General features: G+C 46.0%; 1 protein-coding gene across 2 annotated transcripts; it reads left to right on the top strand.

Moving 5' to 3' along the window:
• LOC138772672 (avidin-like) lies at positions 1-2,604 on the top strand. 2 transcript variants are annotated; one of them, XM_069953235.1, is made up of 4 exons: positions 1-100; positions 1,088-1,298; positions 1,821-1,935; positions 2,525-2,604. In XM_069953235.1, exons 2-4 carry the CDS (start codon positions 1,103-1,105, stop codon positions 2,577-2,579), a joined length of 366 nt encoding a protein of 121 aa, XP_069809336.1. In that variant the 5' UTR covers positions 1-100; positions 1,088-1,102; the 3' UTR covers positions 2,580-2,604. The 2 variants fall into 2 exon arrangements, with proteins under 2 accessions (XP_069809336.1, XP_069809335.1); XM_069953234.1 differs by lacking the exon at positions 1-100 and adding an exon at positions 238-391.
• The last annotated feature ends 11,947 nt before the right edge of the window (positions 2,605-14,551 follow it).

Raw genomic sequence — 14,551 nt, 5'->3', positions numbered from 1 at the left:
GAAGTTTGTATCACTCACACTACAGTATATAAGGGGTTAAACAGAAGCTGCCCCCACCCCCCACTGGCAGTGGAGAAGTGAGGGACTGGGCAGAAGCCAGGTGAGTATATATGTATGTTTTCTTTATATAGGGGGCACAGCTTACAGGTGTGTGTGTGTTGGGGGCGGGAGGCTGCTTACAGAGGGGGGAATTACCTACAGGGAGGCTTCAGAATGCTTCAGGGACCTAACTACTATATGGATGCACAGAGGGCCTCCTATACTAGAATCCTAGCTACCCCCTGACTAGCCGGGTGTGTTTGCAGCTCCTTACGCCACCCCGGACACTGAAGGGACAGGGAGAAAATACAGAGGCGTTCTGATGCAAAACAGCCGAATCTACTGCTATGTGGTCAGTGCTGGGGAGAATATTAATCTTTGTACAGTGGTTGTTATGCAGCAAATACGTAGCAGATTTGTAGGTACAGATTTGATGCTGTGTTCAGTTATTTAGATCTAATCTGCTGCGTATCGCAGCAGTAAATACGCTGTGTATACGGTGTGTGGGTTTATACCCTAAGGGTGGGTTGGCCTGGCTCCAGTGCTTCAGCCTGGGCCTGGTGGTACAGTCACTTTAAACTGACCAGGGCTTTGTCTGTCGTAAAACTGGTGTAGATTTCTGCCATGACTTGTGCTTTTTTTTTTTTTTCCCCTTCAACTTATTTTCTTGTCATATTGCCTGTCATTTGGCTGTTATTTGCCTTTGACACACAAATTTCAATAAAAATTTAATGCGTTAAAATGACACCCATTTTTATTGGATGGTTGTCACAAAAAAAAACTTCTGATAAACTCTATCCAATAAAAACAGGTGTCATTCCGACAGGGGGTGGGGTATGTATGTAGCCTCAACCGGCCATAACTCTTACAGTTTTAATTCCATTATAACTTTTTTTTTTTTTTTTTTTTTTTTACCTTGAATTGAAACAGCCCTGGGGTCGTATATTAATAATACTAGTTGACCGGACATTCGGCATTGTGCTATATATTGGCTGGAGAATCTCGTGCTTTGATCCTGATAACATTGTATGTCTTTCTATGCCATCAGGGAGCTCAGTGTAACATGACTGGAGCCTGGGTGAACACCCTGGGATCAGTTCTTAAGCTTTCTGCTGAAGGATCTCAACTCAAAGGATCGCTGCACTCTTCTGTGGCGCTCTACCCTGGGGCGGCTGGTGAGAAAAGGACTGGTAAACTCATCGGACTTGTTGGACAAGGAGATCAACCAACCTTCACCATGTCCATAAGCTGGAAAGGAGGTTAGAGAGGTTTGGCTCCTTAACAGGTGCTTGATGGTCCTCACTAGTTCTCTATACAAGCTTAGGATGGGTTCACACTACGGAATCCGCGCAGAGAAGTTCCGTGGCTCATACCCATTCACGGGTACGTGAGTATCCGCCCGTGTCATAGCCACCATTCTACGGCCCAGCCGATTCTGCGTTCCGCCAAAAGAATAGGCATGTCAGTTCTTTCAGCGGAATCGGCCGGGCCATAGAATGTTGTGGGGATATGCGCGCCGCCGGGAATGGGTACGAGCCACGGAATCCGCCGATACTTCTCCGTACGGATTCCATAGTGTGAACCTAACCTTAGGCTGTAAATGAGCGTCTGCTACTTTATTCCCATTCAAATTGTTTTATAGCAAAGTAGTTTTGACCATGTGCTCGATTGTACTAGAGAACAGGTCTCTATACTTTGATAGAAGTATATAAGGATCACTCCGTATCTCCATATAAGAATGACTCTACTCCTGTCTCTAACGACGGCCATTCTTGCTGCAGGTGCAGTCACTGCTTGGGTCGGCCAATGTTTCCAGACATCAGATTGCCCAGTCTTGAAAACAGTGTGGTTGGTGAGATCAAAGACAACAGTAGAAGATAACTGGCAGGCAACCAGGTAATCAAGGCACCACCCAGATCAAGGAGTGTAAAGCTGGCCATACACATCTGATGCCATTTGTCAACCATGTAATGTTCATAGGGGCCTCCAAGGTCACCCATGTTGATCACATGTATGATCATTCTGCTGTGAAGCATGTATGTGTGCAAACATAGCCTCTCTGGGGGAGATTTATCAAACATGGTAAGTGAAACTGGCTCAGTTGCCCCTAGCAACAATCAGATTCCACCTTTCATTTTTAGAGTCTGAGGAATCAAAGGTGGAATCTGACTGGTTGCTAGGGGCAACTGGGACGGTCTCACTTTACAGTGTTTGATAAATCTCCCCCTCTGTGTTTTCAATCCACTCCTGGTTTTGGTTGCAATACGAGGACCAAAATACTGTGTGAACCCAGCCACAGGTTGTAATGCAAAAAAACAGAAGTGTATACTAATAACTGTGTGTGATGTGGCGGTCACATCAGACACACATAACTACTGTCCTGAGTATTGGATAAGGATTTGTTGGGAGACACCATGGTGGTTTTCATCAAAAATCTAAGAATTGGAGTTAAACTTTTTTTTTTTTTTTTTGTTCTCTTCTGCAGGGTTGGCGAAGATGTGTTTTACCCACAGAAGAAATGCAATGTGGACAATCTTTAAGAACAAATAAATATTGTTCAGAACATGTTTTTTGTGTAGTTTCTCTATTGTGCACAGTACCAAGGTGTTCCTCATTTGAGTTTTAGCAGTCTGACTGGTTATGTTACTGGTCCAAGGAAATGGGGAAGGTTGCTTGCTGCGCCTACCCAATGAATCGTCACTGAGCTATCTGCAGTGATAAGCAACAGGGCCAGACTGCACACCTGGCAAATGCCAGATAGGCTGGTGGGCAAAGAGTTCTATATGGGCTTTGTAATTTGCTGTGATCCACACAAATGAGGTGTCCCCTGAAACCCCCCCCCCCCCCCCCCAACCAAAATTTGCTGTGACATTCTAGGTATCCCTTATATTAAAAACATGAAACAATATATCAACTAACATAAAGATATATATGTGTGCTACCTGTCAAGAAAAGTCCCTTAACCCTTTCACGTTCCATGATGTACCTGGAACATCATGGCAGCGTGAGGGGTATTCAGAGTGGGGGACCCCGCTCTGAACGGCGCTGCTCCCAGCTGTTATCTGCAGCCGGGGAGCGCCTCCATTAGCCCTGATGGGTCTTGTTGTCGTGCTGGCTAATTAAGCATCCAAATGCAGCTGTCATACCTGACAGCTGCATTTAAATGCTGTGCTCTGAAAGTACCTGGTGTCTAGTGGGACAGATCTCCAGCCCCCCCTGAGATGAATGCTGTGTATATACAAGTCACCCAGGGGCACTTCTAGTTTAAAGTAAAAATCCCCTCCCCAAATAAGTCCAAAATCATCCCCCTTTTCCCATCTTATAAGTTTAAACAAACATATTTGCTATCGCCGCGTGAGTAATTGCCCGAACTATTAAATCATCACATTCCTGATCTCGCATTCTAAATGGCGTAAGCGCCCAAAAAATTCCAAAATGCTAAATTGCGCATTTTTGGTCTCTATCAAATCCAGAAAAATTGTGACCAAAAGCTGCATATACTCAAACAAGGTACTGATAGAAAGTACAGATCCTGGTGCCAAAAATGACACCTCACACAGCCCCATAGACTAAAAAATAAAAGCATTATAAAGATGGAAATAGAGCAATTTTAAACACTTAGATTTTTTTTTTTATAAAAGGTTTTAATTTTTTTTTTTTTTTTTTTTTAAAGCTAACCAATAAAATCGTTACATTTCATTTTATCGTACTGATGTGAGGAACATAGATAACATGTCAGTTTTACCATAGGGCGAACAGCGTAAACACAACTTGCTGAACTTTTTTTTTTCAATTTGACAGCACAAATGTTCCATTGAAGTAAATAGAGCTTAATTGCAAACCACACCTGAACTGGAGACAACAGTAGGAGGGGGGGAGTGGCCATGTTTTTGTAGCACTGGATAACCCCTTTAATGTGTCTTGCCACCAAGAGACTTATATGACCAAAGCATCTTGCTTCCATACATGTGAGACTGTGTGTGGTAAAGACACAGTAGAAGTGTTTACCCTTGCACCCTTGAGTCAGTTCAACTTTTAACAAAAAGTCTTAATACCACACTAAAATCAAACTTTTATTTATATAGCTAAAAAGCGCAGCAAGTTCTGGGATGAGATTTTATTTTTTTCTCCTTCTGACAGCAGGTGGTACTGCCTCAAACCCACTCTACTTACCCTGTTCTCTATCAGTACTGCTGCATAGCGGCTCTTGTTTAGAGCAGGTGATGGCAATTTTGATGGCTGCAGAGGGGCCCATATCACCTCCTTACTGCTTCAAACACAGATTGATGTATAAACACAAAAAAGATACATTTATTGTAATGAGGTTATATTACAATGTAATTTAACTTTAAAGCAATGTATAGTAAAAAAAAAAAAAAAAAATACACAAGCACCCCTCTAAGTGAGAAGAAAACATTTGGGACTGTGTATGTGTGTGTGTGTGTGTGTGTATGTATATATATATATATATATATATATATAATTATAATGAGCGAATCTCGAGTATGCTCAAGTCGATCCGGACCCGAAGTTTCGGCATTTGATTAGCGGTGGCTGCTGAACTTGGATAAAGCCCTAACGGTCCTTTTACACGGAACAATTATCGTTCATTTTTGCACGAACGATCGCATTTGAGCGATAATGGTTCCTTGTAAACGCTGCGAACTATCAAGCGACGAGTGAAAAATCGTTCATTGTGATCTTTCAACATGTTCTTAAATCATCGTTGATCGCTCGCAAAAAATTTGCAGATCGTTCCGTGTAAACAGTCTTTCAACGATTTCCCCTATGTGTGAGATAGGCTTAAGCGATCGCAAAACGGTTATTCCGTATGATGTATCGTTCCGTCTAAACGCTGATCGTTCTAAAAAAAAACATTGTTCATTCAAAATCGTTAATCGTGCGATCGGGCGAATTATCGCTCCGTGTAAAAGTACCATAAGGCTATGTGGAAATCATAGATATAGTCATTGGCTGTATCCATGTTTTCCAGACAACCTTAGAGCTTTGTCCAAGTTCAACAGCCCCCGCTAATCAAATACCGAACGTTCGGGTTCGGATCGACCCGAACCCGGTTCGCTTATATCTAATAAAATATATATATATAATATATATATATATATATATATATATATATATATATATATATATATATAATCTGTCTTTCACTTGTTACATAATCCTTGCAGAAGAGAAGAGTCTCCTCATTCAGCCTGTCCTGTAGGGATTGGTTATAGCCGGGTTATACAGTCCTCGCTCTGACTCGGTTAATTAGTAAGGGAACCTGAGACGCCTTTGGTCGTTTACAGGACAAAAAGCCTCTTGACTAATTTATGAGCCATGTTTGCAGCGCTTGTCATTTTGTTACGTTGAATTATCTACTTAGATTGCCTTTCTGTAGTAAGGAATTGTACCTGCCTGAGCTAAACCCACTCTCCACGGAGGACAAGACCTATCAATGATGCACAATATGTTATAAGATGGTCTTTTTTTTGCCTGAAAAGTGCTGTGGCTGGGTGTTGGCTGTAAGGATAGGTGCACATTACATTTTTGCAATCCATTTTTTTTTTTTTCCATCTGTTTTTGCAGAAAAACTGATGTGTGTCCGTTTTTCCATTGACTTCCATTATAAAAAAAAAAAAAAAGGATCAAAACTCATCCGCTTTTTTAACATACACAAGTAAGGTTAGCTACGTTTTTGTTTTTTTTAATAATAGAAGTCAATGGAAAAATGGATGAACACAACTGCAAAAATGGATGAAAAAAACGGATTACAAAAACGTAGTGTGGACCCAGCCTGAGTGCTGTTGTTGTGTTGCACTACATTTGTCTTATACTCTAATTTCTGCTAGTAGTATAAATACTGTGGCCTGGCTACTTTGACATTGAGGATATGTTCACACTGAGCAATGGTGGCTGTGGAGGAGCGCACACTCTCCCATAGACAGGCTACTGCACACTGAGACAGATGGGAATTTCGCCTGTTTTACTCAGTGTGAACATACCCTAAGGGTAGCTTCACATGTACTGTATCGCTGCGCTTTTGGTGCGATTTTTACATGCGGGTGAATACAGCGGGAGGATCGCCTGGAAAACTGGGATACAGCCAATGGCTATGGCTGTATCCCAGTTTTCCAGGCGGTCCTCCCGCTGGATCCGCCCGTTGCACGGAGCGGGCAGATAGCGGGAATCATTACCGAGAGAGTTTTTAGACCAGTTGTGTGGTATTCATGTACAGATTTCTGGTTGTGATTGGTGAAAACAAAGCCTGGCTTTGGCTTCAGTAACTGCCTTGGAAAATATGTCTGTTTAAAGGGGTTGTTCAACTATCAGCAAAAAAATAAAAGATAGCTGGTGTTGTGTCTAAGGCAGTGCTTCTCAATTCCAGTCCTCAGGCCTCACCAACAGGCCATGTTTTGAGGATTTCCTTAGTATTTCACAGGTGATATAATTATTCTCAGTGCATCAGGTATTATCACAGGTGTCTTTGTATGGGAAATCCTCAAAACATGACCTGTTGGTGAGGCCCGAGGACTGAAATTGATAAGCACTGGTCTAATGGTGCGTTTACACGAAGCGATAATTGGCCCGATCGTACGATTAACGATGTCGGAGTAACTATTTTTTTTTCCATAACAATCAGCGTTTAGACGGTACGATATATCGTACGGAAAAATTGTTTTGCGATTGCGGGCCCGCAGCCCGGCCCCACGGTCAACCGCAGCCCCCTGCGCCGCCCCGATCGCCACCTCCACCGCCACTCTGATCGCTACCCCCCTCCCCCCCGCCGCTCCGATCGAAATTGAAATTCCCGGCTCCCCTCTTCAGCCAATCAATGCACTGAAGAGGGGAGCCGGGGATTTCGAAGACCTGCTACGCGGAGCAGGTAACGTATGCTCGCGGCGGGGGTGGCGATCGAGCCGGCGCAGGGGGCTGCAGATGAGCGGGGGTCCGGGCTGCGGGCGGGCAGGGCTACGGGCAGCTGGACTTTCGTGCGACGACTGTTTACATGGAACGATCGGAGAATTTTTTGCGAACGACGATTTGATAACATGTTGAAAGATCAAAATGAACGATTTCTCGTTCGCCGTTTGATCGTTCGCTGAGTTGACACGTACGATTATCATTCGAATTCAATCGTTATCGTGCAAATTCGCATGATAATCGTTACGTGTAAACGCACCTTAAGGCTTATCTAGATATCCCTGCCACGTTTCCGTTACTATATGATCTTTTTGTGGCTGCTGTGGAGCTGTTCCCTACCATCCATATTCCCTTTACTTCCTGTTTCATATTGTGTTTGTCTGTGATGTCTAAAACTACTGAGGCCAGCATTCCTTGTGTGCAAGCCTGCCCCCCTCAGTAACGCCCACTGCTGCTAAGCCTGCCCCCCTCAGTAACGCCCACTGCTGCTAAGCCTGCCCCCCTCAGTAACGCCCACTGCTGCTAAGCCTGGCCCCCTCAGTAACGCCCACTGCTGCTAAGCCTGCCCCCCTCAGTAACGCCCACTGCTGCTAAGCCTGCCCCCCTCAGTAACGCCCACTGCTGCTAAGCCTGGCCCCCTCAGTAACGCCCACTGCTGCTAAGCCTGGCCCCCTCAGTAACGCCCACTGCTGCTAAGCCTGGCCCCCTCAGTAACGCCCACTGCTGCTAAGCCTGGCCCCCTCAGTAACGCCCACTGCTGCTAAGCCTGCCCCCCTCAGTAACGCCCACTGCTGCTAAGCCTGCCCCCCTCAGTAACGCCCACTGCTGCTAAGCCTGCCCCCCTCAGTAACGCTCCCACTGCTGCTAAGCCTGCCCCCCTCAGTAACGCCCACTGCTGCTAAGCCTGCCCCCCTCAGTAACGCCCACTGCTGCTAAGCCTGCCCCCCTCAGTAACGCTCCCACTGCTGCTAAGCCTGCCCCCCTCAGTAACGCTCCCACTGCTGCTAAGCCTGCCCCCCTCAGTAACGCTCCCACTGCTGCTAAGCCTGCCCCCTCCCAACCTCCTTATCTCAATGAGGCCAATACGATCAGCCCAGGATATCATATCACACAACCCAAATTACACCCATAGCCGCTCCTGCAGAGGAAATGTAATCATCACACAGTGACTTATCAGCACCTGAGAAAGCTGGGTGCCTGCCTGTGTGAATCAAAATGAAGGGCATAAGTGTATATGTTATTCCTGCACAGGCTTTCATCACAGTTGGATAACTGTGGTCTTTTAACAACATGGAGACAGAAAGAAAGCAAGATATACAGAGATAGCAGGAAATGGTATAGCAGGAGATAGAGAAGGGGGAGGGTGTGAAGAGACAGAGAGTGAGGTGAAAATGAAGAGAATAGACAGAGCGAGATACAAATATAGAGAGCGAGAGAAATAATAATGCACTTCTTGATAACAACCACCCAACTTTCCCAGGCGCTGATAAACCAAGCTTAGAAATCGGAAGCAGGGTGATGTACAGTGTGAACTAACACCTCACACTCTGTCTCTTTCCCTCTTCTCTGTCCCCATTTCCTGCTGTCTCTGAATAGCTCTCCCTCACACCCTTTCAGCACACATGTTGTTATGAGATGACATGAAAGCCTGTGCAGGAATAACATATACACTTCTGCCCTGCTTATTGGCCAGCGAGCACCATGTGACTAACAGACAGGACAACTGATGCAAATTAGCCATGAGGAAGGGGAATGGTTTACAAGCCAGGACAGAGAATCCCCAGCCCAGTGTAGTGACTGCACACTGACAGGCTGACACAAAATGGCTGCACACTGACAGGCTGACACAAAATGGCTGCACACTGACACTAAATGGCGGCAGCTAGAGATCAGAACTTCTTGGGCAGCAGCTGAGAGCAGAAAAGTGGCTGAAAACAGCAGAACAGATTAAGCATCCATATGTGAGTAATGTATATGCTGGGGAAAGGAATAGAAATGTGGGTAAATGTTTTTTAACTTTTTAACTCGCCCTTAGGGTGGGTTCACCCGTAACCGATCTACAGCGGATTTCACAAAATTTGCTGTCATTCTGAATATTTGGAATTTTATTCCCACTGCAGGTATGTAAATGCTGGCCCCCTTAAAGGTGCGGCGCTAAACAATTATTCACTAAATAACACACATTACAAAGTTATACAACTTTGTAATGTATGTTATGTTAGTGAATTGCCCCCTTCCCCGTGTTTCCCCCCACCCACACCAGACCCGGAAGTGTAGTGCTCTATACATACCTGCCTCTTGCCGACTCCCGTCCGCCATCTTGTGCGAATGATGTACCGTATTTTTCGCTTTATAAGACGCACTTTTTTTCCTCCCAAAGTGGGAGGAAAATCTAAGTGCGTCTTATAAAGCGAAGACGGCTCCCAAGCAGTGCAGAGCACCGCATGGAAGCCGTCCCGCCCGCCCCCTGTATTGCCGCTCACTATGCATATGCATAGTGAGCGGCTCTGAGCGATCCCCTCCGCCCGCCCAGCCTGCCCCTCCATCGCCGCTCAGCTGAGCTGATCAGAAGCCCGGGAAAGTGCAATGAGCAGCACTTTCCTGGGCTCCTGATCGGCTGTCAGCTGAGCGAGCGGGCGGAGGTGGTCCCGGTTGCAGGACACTTCCGGCACAGGCAGCGTCTCTGTACCCCGCTGTCTGTGCCCGGAGGATGTCGGAAGTGCGCGCGGTCGACGGGAGACAGGAGCTGCTGGGGCCGCCGGACAGGTGAGTTACTGGTTTGTTGTTTTAGGGGGGGAAATGGCTGCTATGGGGGGCACAGGGTACTATGGGGGTCACTGTCTACTATGGGGGTCACTGTCTACTATGGGGGTCACTGGCTACTATGGGGGGATTGGCTACTATAGGGGAAAGGCTACTATGAGGGGCACTGGCTACTATGAGGGGCACTGGCTACTATGGGGGGATTGGCTACTATGAGGGGATTGGCTACTATGGGGGGCACTGGCTACTATGGGGGGCACTGGCTACTATGTGGGGCACTTTATGGGGGATTGGCTACTATGTGGGCACTATATGCTATCTCCAAACTGTGACAATGAGCAAAATATTTTTTTTTCTATTTTTCTCCCCTAAAATCAGGGGTGCGTCTTATCAAAAGGTGCGTCCTATAAAGCGAAAAATACGGTAATCTTCGGCCGGCCAAACCGCCCCGACCGTCCCTAGTGCTGGCCGCCCTCTGCCGCGTCATCAGCTACTCAGCCGCGATTGGCTGAGCATAACTGTGCTCAGCCAATCGCGGCTGAGCAGCTGATGACGTCCGAAGATGACATCATTGGCACAAGATAGCGGACGGGGGTCGGCAAGAGGCAGGCATGTATAGAGCACTACACTTCCGGGTCTGGTGTGGGTGGGGGGAAACACGGGGAAGGGGGCGATTCACTAACATAACATACATTACAAAGTTTTATAACTTTGTAATGTGTGTTATTTAGTGAATAATTGTTTAGCGCCGCACTACCCCTTTAACCCGCAGTGGTCCAGTGAATACATTACCGGTCCACGCTCTAGCTTGCTTCGGGGGCTGATTGGCTTAACGGGACGTCAGGATACCGGGAGCCTCCGAAGCAGGCCAGAGCGTGGACCGGTAATTTATGTATCAGGCCGCCACGGGTTAAGGGGGGCAGCGTTTACATACTTGCAGTGGGATGAAAATTCTGCTGCAAGTATGTAATCCTAATTAGAATTACAGTTAAAGAAGACCTGTTACCCCCCCATGCCGGACACTAGCTAGATCCCCTTACACTGACCTCATCTCGCCGAGTCCCGGGACGGAGATATCCTGCTCAGAAGCCGGTGCGCGCACTGTGGAGTTAGATCCGGCGTCCATAGAGAATGAATGGAGCCGTGTGCGCGCTGCAGAGATGAGTCCGGCTCCATTCATTCTCTATGGACGCCGGACCTATCTCCACAGTGCGCACTCCGGCTTCTGTCTAGGATATCTCCGTCCCGGGAGCGGGACTTGGCGAGATGAGGTCAGTATAAGGGGATCTAGCTGGGGGTCCTCTTTAAGGGATTTGCAGCGAACCTTGCTGCAGATCAATTACCCACCATAATTCAGTAAGTCTTGAGGTGAAAAGAGTGATTTTCCTCATTTCCTCTAAAGTTAGGTCACAGCTCTCTAAATTCCAGTGCGGAATCTAGTCATCCCGGTGAATTTTTCATTCCTATATAGGAAGAAGCATTCTCAAGAAAATATTACCTTCATAAACTGGTAAGCAACTGCTTACTACAAGTACTATAACTCCCAGATGTCCACTGGCCCCAGAGTCATCACACACATGCCCCTCACTCCAGGGCCGTATTACCAGCTGCTGCTGCCCTAGGCACTAAACCTGAAGATGCCCCATCTTCACTCACCAATTGCCATTATGAAGAAATGGAAGCGTGGTTTCGGCCACATGCATTTTTCTACATGTAGAAACATTGTCTGAATCAGTAGTGGATTATAATAGGGGCGTTTCGGGCCTCAGCCCGGGGCCCTGAGCTCCTTGGGGCCCCGAGCTCCTTGGGGCCCCATGACCACCCAAAAAGACTTATACTTTCAGTGGTGTACTGTCTCCTGGCTACAGTTCCGCCATGATTTGCAAAAAATCACAGTTTTTTAATGGCAATTTTGCACAAATCAGGACATCATGATATTATCTATCCCACACTATATACGCCAGGCTAGTGCTGCCATAGTTACAGTGGGGTGGGGGGGGCCCAGGCTTGGTGAACAGCCCCGGGTCTATGGTAAAGTTAATCCGAATGACGTTTTTTATGGTTTTTAACTGCTTAAAACATAAACAAATTTCCCAACAGGATTGGTAGATTGGCAGGAAATAGCTCCAGGCATCACATTTAACACCACCACACCAGACCTGACCAATACCACTATACCCCCCCCCCCCCCCCTTGAAAAGACACCAGATTTACTGTCAAGTCTGAATGGAAGGTGAGGGACTAAAAAAAAAAAAAAATGTGCAAGGTGCTGCCCTAGGCATCGGACCACGGGTGCCTAGTGGTAAATACGGCCCTGCCTCCCTCACTCACACACTGTGTAGCAGTAGCTCTTAGGCAATGAGGTAGTCCAGACTTGTGTCTCCAGGATTTGTCAACTTAACAATATGGAACCTCGAGAACAGGATCGTTTGGTATTTGAATACCGGTGGCTGAAGAAGTTGGATGCAGCCCTAGGGTGTCCTGGAAAACATGGATACAGCCATAGGTGTGCAAGGGTGTCCTAGCTAGTAGACCACATAGGCCAAGTAGCATCATGACAACAGCCCTCGTAGTGTCATAACTAATGTTAGGCAAACCTGTCAAAATGTTTGGGTTTGGCAACGTTAGCTGAACCCGCACGCCCTGTGTTTGATTTCCATTCACTGCAGTCTGCATAGCCACAGACTATATTGATGTTTTCCTGGCAGCCCTAGGACAGCATCCAACTTATGCAGCCACGGGGAATCAATGTTTGGCTAATGTTGCCAGACCTAAACATTTTGTCAGGTTTGCTCAACACTTGTCATAACTATTAGCACAGACGGCAGCTTACACCAATCACATCAAATTTTTAGAAAGTTTTGTACATTGCATAATACAAGTTTTATATTTAAAATACCAGTATCCTGGCAGAGTTCCCAACATAATATAAAGATTTCCATATAAATTCTGGGAAAGGCTTATGATTATGAAAATTATTTGTGCTAACTAGTAGGGTCATACTGTAGGGCAGACCTGGGCATTGTACGGCCCATGAGCCACATACCCATACCAATGGGCCACACAACCCTCTAACTAGCACTGACTGGCTTGTGTGAGATTGATAAATTCAGAGTGTCAGTGCCAATCTAAATATTTCATTTTGGCTCTGGACCATTACCCAGGCTCTGGACCATGAATGTACGTTCACACTTACCGTATCCGCAGCTTATTTTCTGCTGCGGATCCGCAGCGGATCCGCAGCGGATCTGCAGCAGATCCACAGCAGATTTCATTTAAATAACTGAACACAGCATCAAATCTGCACCATCAAATCTGCTGCGCATCTGCTGCAGATCTGCTGCGGATCCTGTAGGTGTGAACGCACCCTGAGGGGACCCAAAGGCCCTTCGGACATAACACATGGTGATAAAAAATGATTACCTGTGCTTTTGCTCAGGATTGCTAGTTTATACAATACACAACATAGTCCCCAAGGAGTTAAACTCCTTGGTTCTACATCTGATATTTGATGCGGTCATGTTTGACATGAAGAGAACTTTCTACCCTTTCGATCACAGGTCTCTGCCTCCGTTTCACTCAGCTGTCGTGGGGATGTGAATTATTAATGGAGGCCATGTTTAGTTTAGCAGCAAGGATTCACATGGGAATACCCACAAGAGACAAGGCTACAGGTAAGTGCATGTCTGTACAAATAGATTTTTTTAAGATAATCCCTTAACATAGAGATTGACATAATAGACTACAGAGGGTCATATGGAGACAGATTGCTCTTATGGTGGGTGAAAATTATGGCCACACTGGCATGAATGGGATTAGGATAGGTTTAAAGTGGCCAATACTACGAGCTAATAATGTTTACAGCAGATTATAGAACCAATAGTCATGGTAAATGTCTGGACTTGCGTGGCGTGTTTGCAGGGAAAGTGTACACTGAGAAAACTGTAGTGTAGACTTTAAAGAGGGAAAGCATTAGCTCTGTAACAGACCAATTGATGAGTGTTCATAAGAAGGCTTGTTCCTGATAATCGGCATAAAATGACCAGTGAACAGCTTATATGGCTGATCTTGGCCAATAAAACCATTGTTATTAACCACACATTGCCTTGTGTAAAGGGGATGCGCCACATGGTTAATCGAATGCGCAGTTTTAATAGATTTCCCTCTTTGGGTCTCTGGTGGATGCCCAAAAAGGTATAGAAAAACATAGTATAAACATTCTATAAATTAGCATATAGTAAAAAAAAAAGTATATTTTAATTGTTTTACAGTGGGACATGTCTAAGGGGTTCTTCTACGTTATACAGTACATCATGAGATTCTCCCAACATGTACTTCCAATTGCAGTGTCCTACTGTAATTGCATTTCTCTTTGTTTCGGCTGTGAGTATAGGGTTAACATATGCACGTACATACCTGCGTACACTAGTTAGAGAACCTGCTGAGGCAGGGAGAAGCATGCTATGGACCCAGACTTGTTGCAGGGAGGAAGTGCACTTTGTCATCTTGATGTGAAAAGATGTGTGTAGAGGAGTTTAGGATCTCATCAAGAGAGATCCATTCCCTTAGAGAAAGCCTCAACACTACTGGCAATGGCATATATTCACAGTCTGTGGTAGTTGTATGGATTGCGGGAGAAAACTAAATAATACAACTCCTAGATGGTGCACAACATAAAGTGCAGTCTCTCAAAGTCCCAACTTTTTTTTTCCCCATGTCTGGTAACTGGGATGCGGATCAACGGGCGACGATCGTCTAGGCCTGAGAGGAAGCGTGCCTCAGGTGCGCATGCGAAACGATCGTCGCCCGTTGATCCGCATCCCAG

This window comes from Dendropsophus ebraccatus, chromosome 14, assembly GCF_027789765.1.
Source record: "Dendropsophus ebraccatus isolate aDenEbr1 chromosome 14, aDenEbr1.pat, whole genome shotgun sequence".
Taxonomy (NCBI): Eukaryota; Metazoa; Chordata; class Amphibia; order Anura; family Hylidae; genus Dendropsophus; species Dendropsophus ebraccatus.
Note: the sequence above shows the minus strand (reverse complement) of the source record. Positions and strands in the feature narration are given on the sequence as shown.

Coding starts and splice junctions, on each gene's coding strand:
- LOC138772672 (XM_069953234.1), top strand. CDS start 362: ATGCAAAACAGCCGAATCTACTGCTATGTG. Junction 392..1,087: donor GCCGAATCTACTGCTATGTG/GTCAGTGCTGGG, acceptor CTATGCCATCAG/GGAGCTCAGTGTAACATGAC. Junction 1,299..1,820: donor GTCCATAAGCTGGAAAGGAG/GTTAGAGAGGTT, acceptor TTCTTGCTGCAG/GTGCAGTCACTGCTTGGGTC.